The sequence below is a fragment of the Nilaparvata lugens genome, chromosome 3, assembly GCF_014356525.2.
Source record: "Nilaparvata lugens isolate BPH chromosome 3, ASM1435652v1, whole genome shotgun sequence".
NCBI lineage: Eukaryota > Metazoa > Arthropoda > Insecta > Hemiptera > Delphacidae > Nilaparvata > Nilaparvata lugens.
The window spans coordinates 66,685,821-66,702,433 of record NC_052506.1 but is presented as its reverse complement, the minus strand read 5'-3'; the positions used below and the strand labels follow the sequence as shown (position 1 = coordinate 66,702,433).

The window sequence follows — 16,613 nt, the reverse complement described above, 5'->3', positions numbered from 1 at the left end:
AAGTCATTGAAATTCACCCATCTGACATGATTGTGGAATATTATAATTTTATCAAATGGATATTTTATCGATTCCATAAATTCATACTTACTTGTTCATTGAATTGAATAATAACTTCTTTAGTTCGTTGTTCAAATTCCAATTGAGTATTTGAAGGCTGACTTTTTATGACATCTCTTACATCTTTTCTAGCCATACTACTCCAATCATACAACCTGACAAAATAAATAATATGAAATTGATTGCCTTAGTTGGTAAACAAATCAATATAAATGTGGAAACTAATTTTTATTAATAAAATTTGCAGTGAGTTCATTTAATTCCAATCAATGGAAGTAATTAATAGTGTTTTGAAAATAAACTGTAATTTCGTCAAAATTAAATATTTTAAATCCTATTTTACTCTTGATACTAATTATTATAGACTCGAGTAATGGTATATAATATTTATGAATAAGTTTTACTTAAAACCAAGTATACCTAAGAAATACTGTATTTTTCGCAGGATAGTCAAAGTTCAATCCCATTAGGATTCGCATAATCGAAACAAAACAGCTGATCGCCTGAATTTGTAATAATTGGATTAAACTAAGTATTAAAACTTACAATAATTCTGATGAGCTTCAATATCCTACTCAATTGGAGTTTTAGTAGTCAAGTTTAATTGAACGGTAGTTGTTCTGTTTTGTGGTGCTGATAAAATCAGTATACAAAACATTTTTACTTATATTGTGGAGACTTAATAGCCTCTACAAATTGATGACAATGTGTTAAGTATTAGAAAACAGGAATATTGTTGAGGAATAGCTTAGGCATGGCCATCTATAGTTACACTATAAATTGGCCATGGCTTAGGAGAAAAATTTAATAGTTATTTCTATACAATAATTGAGAGCTCTCAAAGTACTGAATTCTAGAGATAAGTGAAATAATTATCCTATTATATTAGGCGAGCAATTTCTGTATTTATTTATGTGGGTATTCATGTATTTATGTATGACCAACGGATCTCGAAAACGGCTCTAACGATTTTGATTAAATTTTCAATATAAGAGGTTCTTGATATAAAAATTCGATTGCACATGGTCTCATTCCTGGGAAAACTCGCTGAAGGACATGAAAAAAATGGTAATTTTTCATCCTTGGAAAAACAGCTGATAACTTCGTCGTCTGTCGATAACGGAAGATGCGTGTGCCTGTGTGGGAGTGAGACAGAATTATGTTCAGCTGTTAAACTATTGCAATCAATCAGTTGATCTCACAAGAAGTATTATCTGGCAATTTAGATTAATGGATTTGATCAACATTTACATATCTGATTTGTTGACATGACCAACAATATGATTTTATTCAAGATCCATTATTTTTTTATTTGCATATTAAAATTTTCATAGTTAATTATTATTTTACAGTTTTAAGTGATTAGTGAGTGTTATTTTGTTATTCAATTTGATTCTTAAAAATTCTAAATTCAAAACTTTTCTGATGTTTGGACTGAAAATTGGACTTAAATTCAAAAGTGTATGGAACATAATCAACTTTTTGGTATTTATAGTGTATACGGTACATCAAAATTCGGGGAAGAAACATTTTTGAGCTAAGCCTGTTGGTCCTTCCCCAATCATTTGAAAGAATTATGTTCTGTGTATCAATAAATGATTTATGCTTTTGTACTACAGAGCGAAGCTTGGTGCCCCGATATTAGATTATTAAAGAGGGGAAGCCTCTTAGGAGAATATTTCGTAGGGATCCCACGAAAAGATTGTAATGTATTATTTGAATATTCATTACATTTACTCATACTTCTATAGTAACATAATTCTATATTCTGTATTTTCTGGATTATATCAGACATATTTTTTTAGTGTGGGAAAAATTGACTTACCTATCTATTTTATTTAAAGCTACAATAAATGGTGTTTTCTTGTTTTTGAGTAGAGTAATCGACTCAATGGTCTGAGGTTCGAGTCCGTGCATAATATCTACAACGAGAATCGCAATATCACAGAGGGAGGAGCCACGGCTTCTAAGATTGCTGAACGATTCGTGGCCGGGTGTATCTATAATTAGCAGTCCAGGGATTTTCAATTCCATCTCTGAAAACTGAAGATTAGGTTGTTAGTTACAAAATACAAGTTATTATTAAATATATAATCTATAAACACTATTGATATTTCAAGCTTCTTGGATAACTAGAAAACAGAGTTGAACGACTAGTTGACTAGACTCTCAAATCAAGTAAGATATAATCTTCAGAGATCATGAATATCATTATTGGCATATTTTATCAAGTGATACTTCTCTTCAGAGCCCTATTGCATGAGAAAATACAAGCTAATATTTTAGTAATTTCCTGTTCTAATAACCAGCTGACTACTAATATTATTAGTTTTTTTACATACAATAGGCCCCTTGTTGTGAATACTCATTGTATTGTCATGACATTGTAATGACATTCAACAATAGTCCATAAAAATTGAGAAGAAGCAACACAATTGCATCTTGAAAACTCCAAACCATAATATTCATGACAATATTAATAAAACATACAGAGAAAACCAAGATATCACTGATAACTAAAAAAGAATCAGCTTAGCCTGATAGAATGCCATAGCTCGAGAGTACTTATTACCAACTTCAACTAAAATATTACAAAATAAAACTTTATGTCACTTTTCTCAAAAAGGTGTATACAAGAAACTTACTCCTTTGACTATTTTTGTTTGCTCTTTGATAGCTTCTAATGGAACATTTGTTGCTCCAATTTGTTGAGTAATACCGCCAGCTTCACCATCTTGCACATTTGTTCTTCGTAATTTATCTAAAATCTTAGTCTTACCTGCAAAATAAAAATAAATCAGGCCACAATTCTCAAACAGTAATGATTTATAGACCAATCCGTTATCAGGGTGAAGATAGTAGCAGTATAGTATTGAAGACATATATCACCCAAAAACATAATAAAAGAAAACAATAACAATTTTTATTGAGTTTAAGATTAAGTAGAATGCACAAGTTCAAGATATTACATAGTTTATTCAACAAGATTACAATACTAATGAAACTGTTTTTGTGAACTCAAAATGATAGTAGATAGAACATAAATCTACTTTCGACCTAACTAAAGGAGTTTTAAACGAGTTTCTGGATTTCATCCCTTAATACTAAATTGTATTACTTGAATGGAATATTAAATTTTATAATTTCTTTAGGTCTACTCTTATTTTTGGAAAGATAACTGATGTGAAAACTGACAAATTCCTGTTTGTTAGTTTCTACTGGATAAGCTAGAAGAGAGAGGTAATAAAAAAATGCGCCTAAGAGCTGGTTGATAATTATTAATATATTATCACCGTATATGATTATATAAGGTTCATCAATAAATATAAGAATTCAAGAGATTAAAATCAATAAAACAAAATATTACAAAACATGATAAGTAGCACACCAACAAATTGGTGCAAATATCACGATTCTCTTACGACTGACATAAAAGTCTATTATACCATACAAATAAATAATAACATTTGAGATCAGTAAATTCTGGCAAGAAATAGAATCGAATAGAAATGGATTGAAAAACATAAAAACAATAGAATTACTTAGTTCAGGTTAGTTCGGCTCTCATTTGAGCTTCTATAGTGAGGTCCACGTTATAATGACAGTATTTGATCAACTTTGGTTTTGCTATCCTTGTCTATCATTCGACAAAGCCGGTGGTACCATCCATTTCTAGGTCCAAAACGATGCCAATTATGTTTTCGACAGTGTAGAAATATAATTAATTCAGAGAATCGGCATCGCTATTTTTCCATCTTTATCCACTGCTATTATAACGTGGACCTCACTCTATATAATAAGAGAGAGTAGGGTTGTGTTTGTTCGCATCAAAACATGTCAACTTGTGGATTGCATACCGGAAAAACGGGAATGATTTAGATCTCCAAATTTTGCATAGATTCTAAAAATATCAATCTCGTGCACCTGGAAGCCCAAATTTCAATTTTCCTTCTAGATTTTTCAGAATTAATGTTCAAAATTAATGGTACATACGATTACATAAAAAAATCACCAAATCATATGGTCGAAATTGAAAAAAGAGCATCTGTTTCTATTATTGCTTTCTACCTGATACCACTTAACCTCAATAATATTGTTTTGATAATTGATAAATATTTTTAATAATAATGATAATATTTTTATTATAAATATAATAATAGTATTGTTTTGATAATTAATGAATATTTTCATTATCACAAACTCTGTATAATAAGATGGTCAATGTGAAACAGCTGCATCAAAGTAATTATCTCAAAAACATCTGTTTAGAAAAAAAAACATAGTTTTGAAACATCGTGATGCAACTTCCCTGATGCAATGTTTAGGCCTACACGTGGCATGGATTATTAATTTTCAAGCTAGAACAGTTTTTTGAGACAAAGTGCTAAATAAACGTCTACAGTTTCATCAATGCTGTATCGGCAATATGAAAACGCATGCAGTTAATGTCTTTGAATAAATATGTTGATATTTACATAAAGAAATTATTCTCTTACATTTTTATTTAATTGAATTTCCAAAATTATTCGTGCCCTGATAGAATGACTGACTCACTGTACAGTCAGTCGAAACTTTTTATATTGGAATGAGGGGTATTTTGGCAAGCTGAACAAAAACATAAGGTCATATGCACCTTTTCGTTATATCTTCAAATGAAAAATGAGTTTTGTGGGTTGTCAAAACTCCCTCTAGAAGGGAAACTACTCAACTTATTCTATCTTTCAGTAAGATAACAATGATCATCCATCCATCTATCATTTTCTATACTATAATAAAGGGAAGAACTGGATTATACACGTATACAGGTGTAAAGTATAGGAAAATTATGCTTGACGCATCATCACGTCTGAACTACTGTACTGATTAACTTGAAATTTTGCATATAGATTCTTGCTTAACCGAGGATGTTTATGGACTTATTTTGAATTCTTCACGATTTGATTAAATAAAGTTTTAAGTTTGTCAAGTTTTCAATTCTTTGTCATGCTTCCAGTTGTTATATCGAAGCAGCAGAGCATTTCCCTTAAACGGTAAATTAGAAGATAAGGTATGATTGGAATCCTTTTCGAATGATAAAAACAGATTTTCCGTCGCACCCAAATTTTTTCCGCCATTTTGAATCCAACTACTTTTTTTTTAATTGAAAGGTGGTCATATGATACATGATTCCGATACAGGATTTCCAGAGAAAAGGTATGGTGAAAACCGCACATCGATATCTCAAACCTTTCAAAATGTATTCCCATTCATTTCCTTTATTATAGTATAGAATATGATATAAAGAAAGAACTGGCTTAAATTATGTTTAAGAACTGGAAATTATGTTTGACGCATCATCACGTCTGAACTACTGGACTGATTTACTTGAAATGCTGCATATAAATTTTTAACCAACCGAGAATTCTCATAGGCCTATTTTCAATTCTTCTAGATTTCATTACGTCAAGTTTTCAGTTTATCAAATTTTAAAATAGACCCTTGCGAAGCACGGGTTACCTGCTAGTTAACATCTATAATTTTATTTTCGTTTCTTTACTTTTTCAAACCTCTTGTTCTTCTTCTTAAATTGCTTAGATGTGTTTTACATTATTTTGTAATTTTATTATTGTATTTTCCTAATAGGCTCACGATCAGACGGAAGTCTTGTAAGCCATTTGATTATTTTTTTATTTTTATGATGTATACAAATTATGGTGTGTTTTTTGCAATTGTTGTGAAAGTGAAGAAGAATCAATAAATTAATATTATAATTATTATGATATGCAGTTGAACTTACCCGTATCTACATGTCCCAGAACACATACAACAGCAGCTCTCAGCTCATTTAAGCTCTTATTCTTCTCAGCATCTTCTCGTCTTTTCTGTGAAGAGAAATCAGAGTGAAATTTATTCGCCAAATTAGGATGAAAATATTATCAACTATTAAATAAAAAAACTTTTCAAAAGTACGTTGGAACAGCTAAGTAAATAACTGGTTATCTTGCCCGTTATAACGTTATCACTGTAATGGAATTGAAGTTGACAGATAACTGAGATATTTATGTTAGATGTGAAGGATATAATTAGGCCTATCAAATAGGAAACAGTAATTATCATTAATTGAAAATGTAAGTTGTAATGTAGTTTTCTATGATGTACATCTCGTTTTAAAATGTGTTTGTCCTGTATTGAAAGTAGAACATTTGGGGTCGGTTTCCGAGTTCGGGATTTAGCCAAGTTCTAAACTTTAAACAGCTGGAGTCAGTAAATTGGCTTTTCGAAACGGGACGTAGTCGCAGTTTTTACTTTCCTTGCCCTATTACCATTGGTGGGGAAAGTATTGCTTTCCGAAAAAAATTAAGATACTCCAATTTCTAAATGTCTATACGTTTCAAGGTCCCCTGAGTCCTGGTTTTGGGTATTGTTCTGTGTGTGTGTGTGTGTGTGTGTGTATGTGCGTCTGTGTACACGATATCTCATCTCCCAATTAACGGAAGGACTTGAAATTTGGAACTTAAGGTCCTTACAATATAAGGATCCGACACAAACAATTTCGATCTAATGCAATTCAAGATGGTGGTTAAAATGGCGAAAATGTTGTCAAAAACAGGGGTTTTCGCGATTTTCTCGAAAACAGCTCCAACGATTTTGATCAAATTTATACCTAAAATAGTCATTGATAAGCTCTATCAACTGCCACAAGTCCCATATCTATAAAAATTCCAGGAGCTCCGTCCCATCTATGCAAAGTTTGATTTTAGATTCCCAATTATCAGGCTTCAGATACAATTTAAACAAAAAATTCCAAGTGGAAAAGATTGAGCATGAAAATCTCTACAATTAATGTCCAGTAACATTTTCACCTAAAATTCAAAATAAGCTCGAAATTCGAGAAAATGTTATTATTTCAATTGCAAACTGTTGGCAACTGTTGATTCTATCGAATCATTCACTAAATAATTCCAAGTTTAGGAGTTTGTGTTTCTTGAATAGTTCGAAATTTTCTTAAATAACTCAATATTATTTGTTAAAAGTGGTAATTGAGTGAAATATTTCTTATTAATTTATCAATTTAATTGTCACCTATAAATTTGGAAGAAGAATAGCACAAGGACTACCTTATTAATTTATCTACCAATGTTATTACATTAGTGTCATTTGCATTGCGAATAAATAAATTCAAAATATGTGAAACTTTACACTATTTTCCCTTTGTTTCATTTTGTGTTTAATTTTCTAGTTTTTCGAAATTTAATTTAAACGTGGTCTGCGACTATGCCCCGTTTCGGAAAGCCAATTTTCTGACTTCAGCTGTTCAAAGTCTAGAACTTAGCTAAATCCCGAGCTCGGAAAGCGGCACTTAGTTTAAATATTGAAAGAAACAAGATTAAAACTAAAATTACTCAAATGCATGATTAATAAAAGAAAAATCAATTAACATGTTATGAAGTACACTGCAACTGAATAATTTGAAAACAAAGAGAAAATACTCGTCCGACTGGGGATCGAATCCAGCAACTCCCGATTGCCGTTTGAGATGTTGACTGTTTCACTAAGGCTAGTTTCTCACACATTCGGTTCGGTTCGTTTCGTTTTCTGCAGATTCCGATAAGTGTAAAACGGTAATTCGGTTTGAATTCGGTACCGGATAGAAACCGCATAGAACCGAACGCCCAATTGACACTAATAAAGTTAAAATTCGAGTTTAAATTCAGGTTTAAATTTGTTTCAAGCGAGGGGCTACTTTCATTCGGTTCGGATTGCTTTCTGTTCGTTTTCGGCCAATTCAGATAAGTGTGAAACGGTGATTCGGTTTGAATTCGGTTCCGAATAGCAACCGCATAGCACCGAACACCCCCTCGACACGAATAGGTTTCATCATATTCGATTCATTGCTAGGGAAACAGGAAAAAACAAAGTATTCGAATTCGTTGCTAGGAAACAGGAAACAAAAACAAAGTGTTTCACACACGCTCGGTTTTTGTTTTTATTTTAACCTGATATCGTGTTATATCTGTTTCAAAATCATATGGTTAATTCATTTCAGTTAGTCCACTGGAGGATTTTTTCTCAATGAATAGTTTGCTAAAAAAAAATATGAAGATAAATTAAAACAGGGAGAATTTTTATTTTATTTTTCCATGAAAATTGCCTGATTGCATTAATGGAGAGAAGAGATGAAAGTTATGTACCATGTGACAAAACAAGAAACAAATTGAATCAACTTTAATTTTTCTAATTAATTTTGTAGTTCAAGAAATCACATCTTACTATTCGAACAGCAGCTGTAATATTTTAATACCTGCATGAATAGTGTGAAAACCTAAAAACACAGCTGTGTCTGAGAAGAAAATACCGAATTAGAACCGTACGAATTAAAACCTGATAATGTATGAGAGTCTCATTCGTTTTCGGCAATGAACCGAAAACGAACCGAACATATTCGATGTGTGAAGCTAGCCCAACGGACATACTTTGAATAGCAGGTCTCATTGTACGAGTAGGCTAAACCAAGTCCAACCCGCAAGACATTCGAGATGCTTGATTAATTGGATTAGTATTTCATTAAATTGAAATAATACAAACCTGTATTCTTGCAATGGCTTTCTCTCTTCTCCTTTCAGCGTCAGTCTTCTTTTCGCCGTCATCGCTGTCTTCGCTCGACTCTTCCTCTGACTCATCATCTTCGTCCTCCTCTTCACTGCTTGTCTCTCCCTCTCCCTCTTCGCTCGACGATTCCTCCTCTTCGTCATCTTCAGCCTCTTTCTTCTTATCACCATCTGGTTTCTCTGTTTCTTCGGATTTCTCTGAAATATATCAAGACATTGAATGAAGTTTATCAACGAATATTTAAAAGAATCATCGCAAAATCGAAAACCTTTAATACAGGAATATAGGATCTAATAAGTCAGTCTACATATAGATAATCTTATTTTATTTATATACTGTATTATTGTAGATTAGCTAATGATTGCTCTCGAAATTCTAGTCAGTTTGAATAGTTTATAGTATTCTTTACGCTTAATAATAGTCTTAGATTTATAGTTAATTTATAAAGGTTCTTCTAAAAATGGCATAATTAATATCTCAAGTTTCCTGCAATATCAGCTCGACCCCCACCAAAAAATTAGGGAGAATATTTTCAGACCACATTTGTACAAAACTACAACGTCAATATTTTGCATATTGGATTACTTGGATTATTGAAAATGGAACTGTGACAATTTGAGTCCTATTGACTAGCCTTACAATGCTAGTGAATAGGACTAAAAAAGTACCAATGAAGTATCTTGTGTATTTTATATTTTTCACGCCAGCCATTGATCGACTTGTACTAAAAATATACATTTTAAACATAAATTAAATATACATTTTATAATTTTCAAGTTTTTAAACGTTAATATAAGTTTGGATTAAATCCAAATAGCTAACGTTTCAACCTTGAACCAAATTATAATACTGTTGTAAATGTGCTTTTGTAATTAACACTTTATTCATTAAAATTTCACATTTGTAAATAAGATAAAAATAAAATACTACATCAGTTTTGAACGTTCATCATAAAACTCTCACTAGTTATTTTCTTATAAACAGTTAGTTGCCAAAACAGTCACTTTGGCAACCGTGTTCACATGATTAGTAGTATCCATGTAGGGCTAGCCTACATCACTATCCCCACCTTAGGGATGTTGGTCTCCAATATCCAGACATCCTTGATCTGGTGCTAGGCGATCAATGTACAACCTTTGGTTTGGTTCTACCTTCAGTTTTCTTAATCCGATACACAATTATTATCCCTTGCGCTTTCTAATTTTGACAATTTGCATTATTTGGATTTCCAATGAAGCTTAAATAATATTGGATATAGCAGCATTTGATCCTCAAATGTGGGTTCCATCGCGTCCTCACCAACGATGTCTCAAACCTCTAAATCGAACAATACTCTGCTCAGCCAAACCTCAGGACAGACACACTTCCTCCCTGCCAGATAGCCATGCATCTGCAGTTCCGGACAGCTGTGCGGTGTAAGTGCACGTCCAGTGCCAACATACTTGTCATCAAATTTTTACCTGTCATCACAGGTAATTAACACTTTATTCATTAAAAGTTTAAATTTATAAACAAGAAAAAAATAAAATACTACATCAGTTTTGAACGTTTATCATAAAACTCTCACTGGCTATTTTCTTATAAACAGTTTGTTGCTAAAACAGTCACCTTGGCAACCGTGTTCACATGATTAGTATCCATGTAGGGCTAGCCTACATCAATACAATCAAATAAAATCGCAAACATAACAATTTTTTTTTTAATTTTCAATTTTTAAACCTAGCGCCGCAGTGCAGGATGGTTTCTCACAGCTTGACGTTGTTGTCATTTGAGATGCGTGTCTGGCTTGGAGGTATTTCGGCCGCATTGCAGGATGACTGTTAACGGTTGCCGGAAGATCAACAGCTGGGTTTTTTTGTTATTTTTCGTGATAGAGAAATTCTGATTGCAGATTCGTTCTCAGCGACCCCAAGTTTAGCCTGAAGGCTTAGAATGTCAACAATGTTTTTGAATAATTAAAAATCTTCATGAAAAGTCATTAATATGGTAGTACACCACGTTTCTGGAAACTTTTTACTGGTGACTGGAGTTTATAGGTAACACAAAAATCAAAATAATCGTGAGAAAGAAAACTGCTGATGAACGCGAATAAGACCGCCACTCCATTGCTCTATTGTCTCGGCTGCTTGGCTGAACCTGGCTGGAGGGATCAAATAACCGACTGGATTGATCTTTCGTCTGTCCGCTAGGCAGAACTACGCCAGCCATTGTTGGGTGGAAGACGTTCTCGCATTCCCACCAACGCTGCTATTATTTGCTGTCTCAGCGCCTAGTCCGAGTCAGACAAGCATCCAGCCTGCACTGCGGAGCTAGGTTGAGAGTCGAAACAATAGAGCAAAGCACCCCTAGCCTAGTAATTTGACTCAACAATACGGCTTAAGTTACTTTTATTAGATCTGCAAAAGTCTTTAAATATACATGAGGATTAGCAAGTATTAGATTTATTTATTCATTTAAATTAACCAATGCACAAATCAAATACATGATTTAATGATTAATCATAGATAACTATGATTATTTATCATTGGAGTGATCCGTGGTCTAGTGGATAGAGTGCGTAGAAACCTAGAGAAACTGATTCAAACCCGCTCATAGCCAGAAGTTTTTGATCAGGTCACTCCCGTGTTATCTGATGGGTACGTTATTTTGTCGGTCCCGGTTGAAGTATGACAGTCGTGAGGCCCATTGACGGCTTAAATTATCTATTCAGGTCAGGTGGAACTTCCGTCAGGGACTCCCCGCCAATAAAAGCTATACAATTATAATTATGATTATTATTATTATTTAGCATTCAGAAAAATATTATTTATAATAACAAAATTGAAAATAACACAAATGATCTCACCTTCATCTTCTGATGACTCAGCATCCCACGAGTCCTTTACATCCTCTTCAACTTTGAGTACTTCCTTTTTGTCAACTATTTCCACCTGAACAGTTTGCTCTTGTACTTCTTCATCTTTTGTTTCTTCAACTGTAAATAACAAATAAATTAGGATGAGGGCTTTCGGTATACAGAAGATTAAAAGAGAACAATGATAAATTTCTAATATTTTTACAACTTGATGAGAGAAAATATCTTATCAACATAATTTTCGTGAATAAATAATTAGCAACAAATTTTAAGGCTGTTCGGTATACTTTTTTTTATTTAAACTAGATAATCATTTTCAATATAATTGTTAAGATCATTGTTAAAATAATTGTTAAGAGTGAGAAAAAGTGGCAACTGAAATTTTCAAGTGCTCTAATAAGCGAGTTATGGGTTGTTGAAAGTGCTAACTCAGTTTTCTTTCCAGATCATAAACGGTTTCGAATTTTCCATTGGAGTTTCTTTTAATGCATTCAGTATATCATTGGCTTCGCTCTAATATGCGCTTTTTCGCGATTTATGCCAAAATAAACAAGTTATCGAATTTACAAAGAATGTTACTTTTTTGAACGATATGGTGTTACTTTTTTGAACGATATGGGGAATAAAATGTTTTAGTTTGGAAAGATTCATTTTTTGAATTTTAAAGAGAAGTTCTGTTGATATAATCGAAACCGTTTATGATCTGGAAAGAAAACGGAGTTGGCACTTCAATGACCCATAGCTCGCTTATTAGACCACTTAAAAACTTCAGTTGGCACTTTTTCTCACTCTTATAATGATCTTAACAATTATATTGAAAAAGATTATCTAATTTAAATAAAAAAGTGTACCGAAAAGCCTTAAGATCGTATAAGATTTCAAACATTGATAAAGCTTAACTCTAGGTTAAAATAGTTATTTTCCTACAGATACCTTGAAAAGTGACCATTTCTGCACTGATTGCAGGCCGCAAAGAATCACTTTTCCGCACTAGTGCGCAAAGTGAGTACTTTGCGTACTCCAGATTTGCAGCATGACAACGCAAAATAGTTAGTAGGTTATATGGAGCACCAGTGCAAGAAAATCAAAATTGAGTTGGTAATACTCATAGTGAGGCCCACGTTATAATGACAGTGGAGAACAGCGTTGCCTTGCCATTATGTGCCTTGATTATATTCATTTCAATGCTTACATAAGATAAACCCCCTTCAAGCAGTCAGATAAATTTTCAATTGAATTACTAATCATTATAATTCAATTATTATTATTCAATTTTAAATAAATTAAGGGTTTTATTAATAATGAAATTACACAGAAAAACATTTGATGGATTTCAAAGAATTTTACCTAAATTACCCACTTTTCATATTCAACTGTAGGCAAAATTTAATGTGAAATACGTGCGCAAAGTTACTCTGCTGCACTCAAGAAACCATTCCGTAAACGTTTCTTTCGGTGCAGCAAACTGTCAGCAAAGTGATGACAGTTCGAGTGCAGCAGAGGAACTTTGCGCACGTATTTCACATTAAGTTTTTCCTACAGTTACCATTGAATATGAAAAGTGGGTAATTATGGGTAAAATTGCCTGAAATGCATCAAATGTATATCTGTGTAATTTTATTATTAATAAATAAAATAGAATGTAGTATGTGTGTTTGAATGGCTGTGTGCTGTCAACTGCTGTCATCCACCACACTCCACCCCTTTAAGATTCTTATAACGTGCACCACCACACTATACCACAGTTACCAACTTAATTTTGATTTTGCTGCACTGGTGCTTCATGAAATCTACTAACTATCTTGCATTGCCATGTTGCAAATCTGGAGTGCGGAAAAAATTTTTCCCGCACTAGAGCGGAAAAGTGATTCTTTGCGTTCTGTAATCAGTGCAGCAATGGCCACTTTTCAACGTAACTGTAGGAAAAAAATATTTTTCTACAACCGCTCATAAAGTTCTTCTTTACAAACTGAAAACTCATCATAAAATAGTTGTTTTGTGAGGAGCAAGCGATAATCTACTTTACGCTCGCCAGCTGTTTACTTTACGCTCGCTAACCGCAGCGCATGTGTAGTAGGCTACATTTTAGAAAAGTGCAATTCCAATAAGTTCATGTCCCTTTTTCGCCCCATTTCCAACAGTCATGGTGGCGAAGACAGCTAGAGCGTTTACTCTCACGCTGAAGGATCCAGGTTCAAATCATGGTCCTACCATTTTTTTTTTTTTTTTTTTTTTTGGCGCAAATGATACTAATTGTTTTATCTTAGGCTCAACTCAGACTCGCGTGACTCAGGTCGAGAAGAGACTCGACTCTAGTCGTGAGCATGTGTTTCCAAATGGTGACACTCAGACCAGTCTATTCTTGTATCCACAACTGTCACCATTTGAAAACACATGCTCTCGACTCGAGTCGAGTCTCTTCTCGATCTGAGTCGCGTAAGTGTGAGTTGAGCCTCATTCTAATAATAATCATTAAAAAATAAATTATTATGATTAAATAGAATAGTTGAATTCCATCATTTTATTATTACATTGATTTATCAAAATAATTGGATAAATTATTAAAAAAAAACTGTTTATTGTATTGGAATCTAATACTGCAGTTGTAGAAAAAATTTGTATGTAATTCGAGCAGAAAGCTTCTATATCGCTGTCGTCAATATTACCACGCTCCGCTACGCATCGCGTGGTAACTGTTTTGACTCGAGCGATAAAGTCGCGTTTTACGCTTTTAATACATAAATAACTATTTTATGTGGAATAAATAGATGAGATTATTAAAATTTGTAAATTCAGAATTCAACGAGATATTTTAACAACACAATAAATAATCAAAGCTTTGGAAAACAGAAAATTGTGTCACTTGAAAGCCTGAATAGAGCCCTAGCCCTATAAAAGGAAATGAAAATACATTGGTTTTATAAATTATTAGATGGAAAAGAACTGTTGTTTGCATAACAGGACCAAATTAATTTTTCTACCTGTGTTGCAATGTAGTCCCTACACTAGATTTAAAAATTACTGATGAAAAGTGGTAATTCTTCGTTAGCTTTTTCAGAAGCATTATTTAATCGATCCTTGGTCACACTTCAGTCGAGCAGGTCAATTTTCAAGCGAAAAACGAGATGACGTAAGTTAGTTTAAATATTTTAGTTGTTATTGATCTGATTCCACAATTCTGGTATCAAGCTATTCAAAATGAGATAAGTATTTTTTATTAAGAGGTTTTAGTAAATTCAAAAATTTTCGGATAAACCTATTCGAATTTGGTCATTCATTTATGAAATTCTCTATTTAATAATAATTATCATAACATATCCATCATCAGGCACCAAAGATTGAACATTTACAATGCATTTTCAAAAACTGGAGTATTTTGTGAATAATTTGATAAGTTGACATTCTGCCATTTTCATGAGAAATTTTTAATTCAGGTACACTCTATATCATAATAACAAAACATGGATGAATTCATCGAAATGGAATCAATGATAAGTGACAATATACTTTTTCAGGGTTATTCAAATTGAAAATCAAATTTTAAAATATACTTGTAAGGTGTTGAAAAAAAGCTTTAAAACTTTTTATTGGTATGAACATTGTTGACTTGACATTTTTACTTGAATAAATACCAAGTTTTGAATTGTTTTGATTATTATAACACCTAGTTGGAGACTATTAAGCAAAATACAGGATTGGTGAAAAGTATGCAAACAGCTGAATATTTATTTTTAAATGGAAATTTGACAATAGGTCAAATAAATCCTATTCGAATTAAAAAAAAAAAAAACGTTTGTCACATGAATATTTTGGGTCTTAGAACCGCTATCTTGAATCCAATTTCATTTTTTTCCAATTGGAAGGTGGTATTCTGATCCATGATTACGATATAGAATTCAAAGAGAAAGTAAATGGCGAAAACCGGACATCGATATCTCAAACCGTAACAAAGTTATTCACATCTAAAGATACTCATAAATTATAAAAAATTAAATAAATCATTAAATAGAAAATCTAATATAAGGCAAATTTAAACTATTAAATTACACTTTTTCAAGTGTAATATTGGGTGGCTCATGGGATTAAGTGATAACGCGCCGGTCTAATAATCAAGAGAGCCCAAGTTCGATTCTCCACCGGGGCAAAAGTTTTTGAACACAGTAAAATTACAGTAAAATGTGATCTCCGCCCTTTGGAGGAGACGATAAACTGTCGGTCCCGACTACCTAAAAAGTAGTCATCTCTCATCATCCCTCTCACTCATTACATGCCTAAGAGCTTATTATTGTGAGCATCAACATCAGTATCTATATATATATATATATATATATATATATATATATATATATACATATATATATATATATATATATATATTATGTAAACTTAAACAATTGATGTGCTGACTACTATTTTTGTCAGTACCGCTTAGTGTCGCTCTCAGCGCGCTCATTTTAGTTAGTCTACTCCAGCCACTTGATATGTTAACATGTAGTTTTTGCAAATAAAATTTCTTTTTAAAAACTGAGTTTTAATGAACGTGAACGTGTTTGGCGCCCGAACAGAGACCCTGAAGAGTTTTTCGTGAAAATTTCGTGAAAATTGTGCTGTTCATTTAACCGCCAGTTTATATTGATCAATTATCAATCACAAGTGATCGCGGAAAATTCGAAAGTCGGGGTCGCAACTGATATGAACCATCATCGAGACCATCAAGTGGAAGAGTGACTCATCAACACCAACAACCAACAACCACCATCCTGGGGAAGAAAGGCAAGAAGGATAGCAGACCAGACCATAAACTTCTTATCGATTACCGGCCAAGGTTAAGATCGTACCTGGCTCTGGCTGCAGCTGTATCCAACTCCACAGTTCAAGGTAACACGTCTTCTACATCTACAATCAGTGACAGTGAAGATAACAGTGAAAGCACAATGGATAACCCCCTTATTTCAAGACCAATTGCGAAACATCACCTACACATAATACCTGAATATACAGGAAACCCAATAGAACTACTTAGCTTTCTCGAAGTTGTCGAAAAATTGAAAAATGACTATTGTAATAATCGTATCGCGGAAGCAGCAGACAATCATTGGATTCTCCTTCA

The 16,613-nt window shown here is 32.9% G+C and overlaps 1 protein-coding gene across 1 annotated transcript in view; it reads right to left on the bottom strand.

Annotated features, from left to right (window-relative positions):
- LOC111050435 (eukaryotic translation initiation factor 5B) overlaps positions 1-16,613 on the bottom strand; it is a 91,806-nt gene that overhangs the window by 55,821 nt on the left and 19,372 nt on the right. Inside the window, exons 8-13 of the mRNA XM_039424364.1 lie at positions 11,495-11,623; positions 8,626-8,846; positions 5,837-5,921; positions 2,706-2,839; positions 1,886-2,103; positions 92-215 (exon numbers count right to left, since the gene is read on the bottom strand). Coding sequence (XP_039280298.1) covers positions 92-215; positions 1,886-2,103; positions 2,706-2,839; positions 5,837-5,921; positions 8,626-8,846; positions 11,495-11,623 — 911 coding nt within the window. The remainder of the gene's footprint in view (positions 1-91; positions 216-1,885; positions 2,104-2,705; positions 2,840-5,836; positions 5,922-8,625; positions 8,847-11,494; positions 11,624-16,613) is intronic.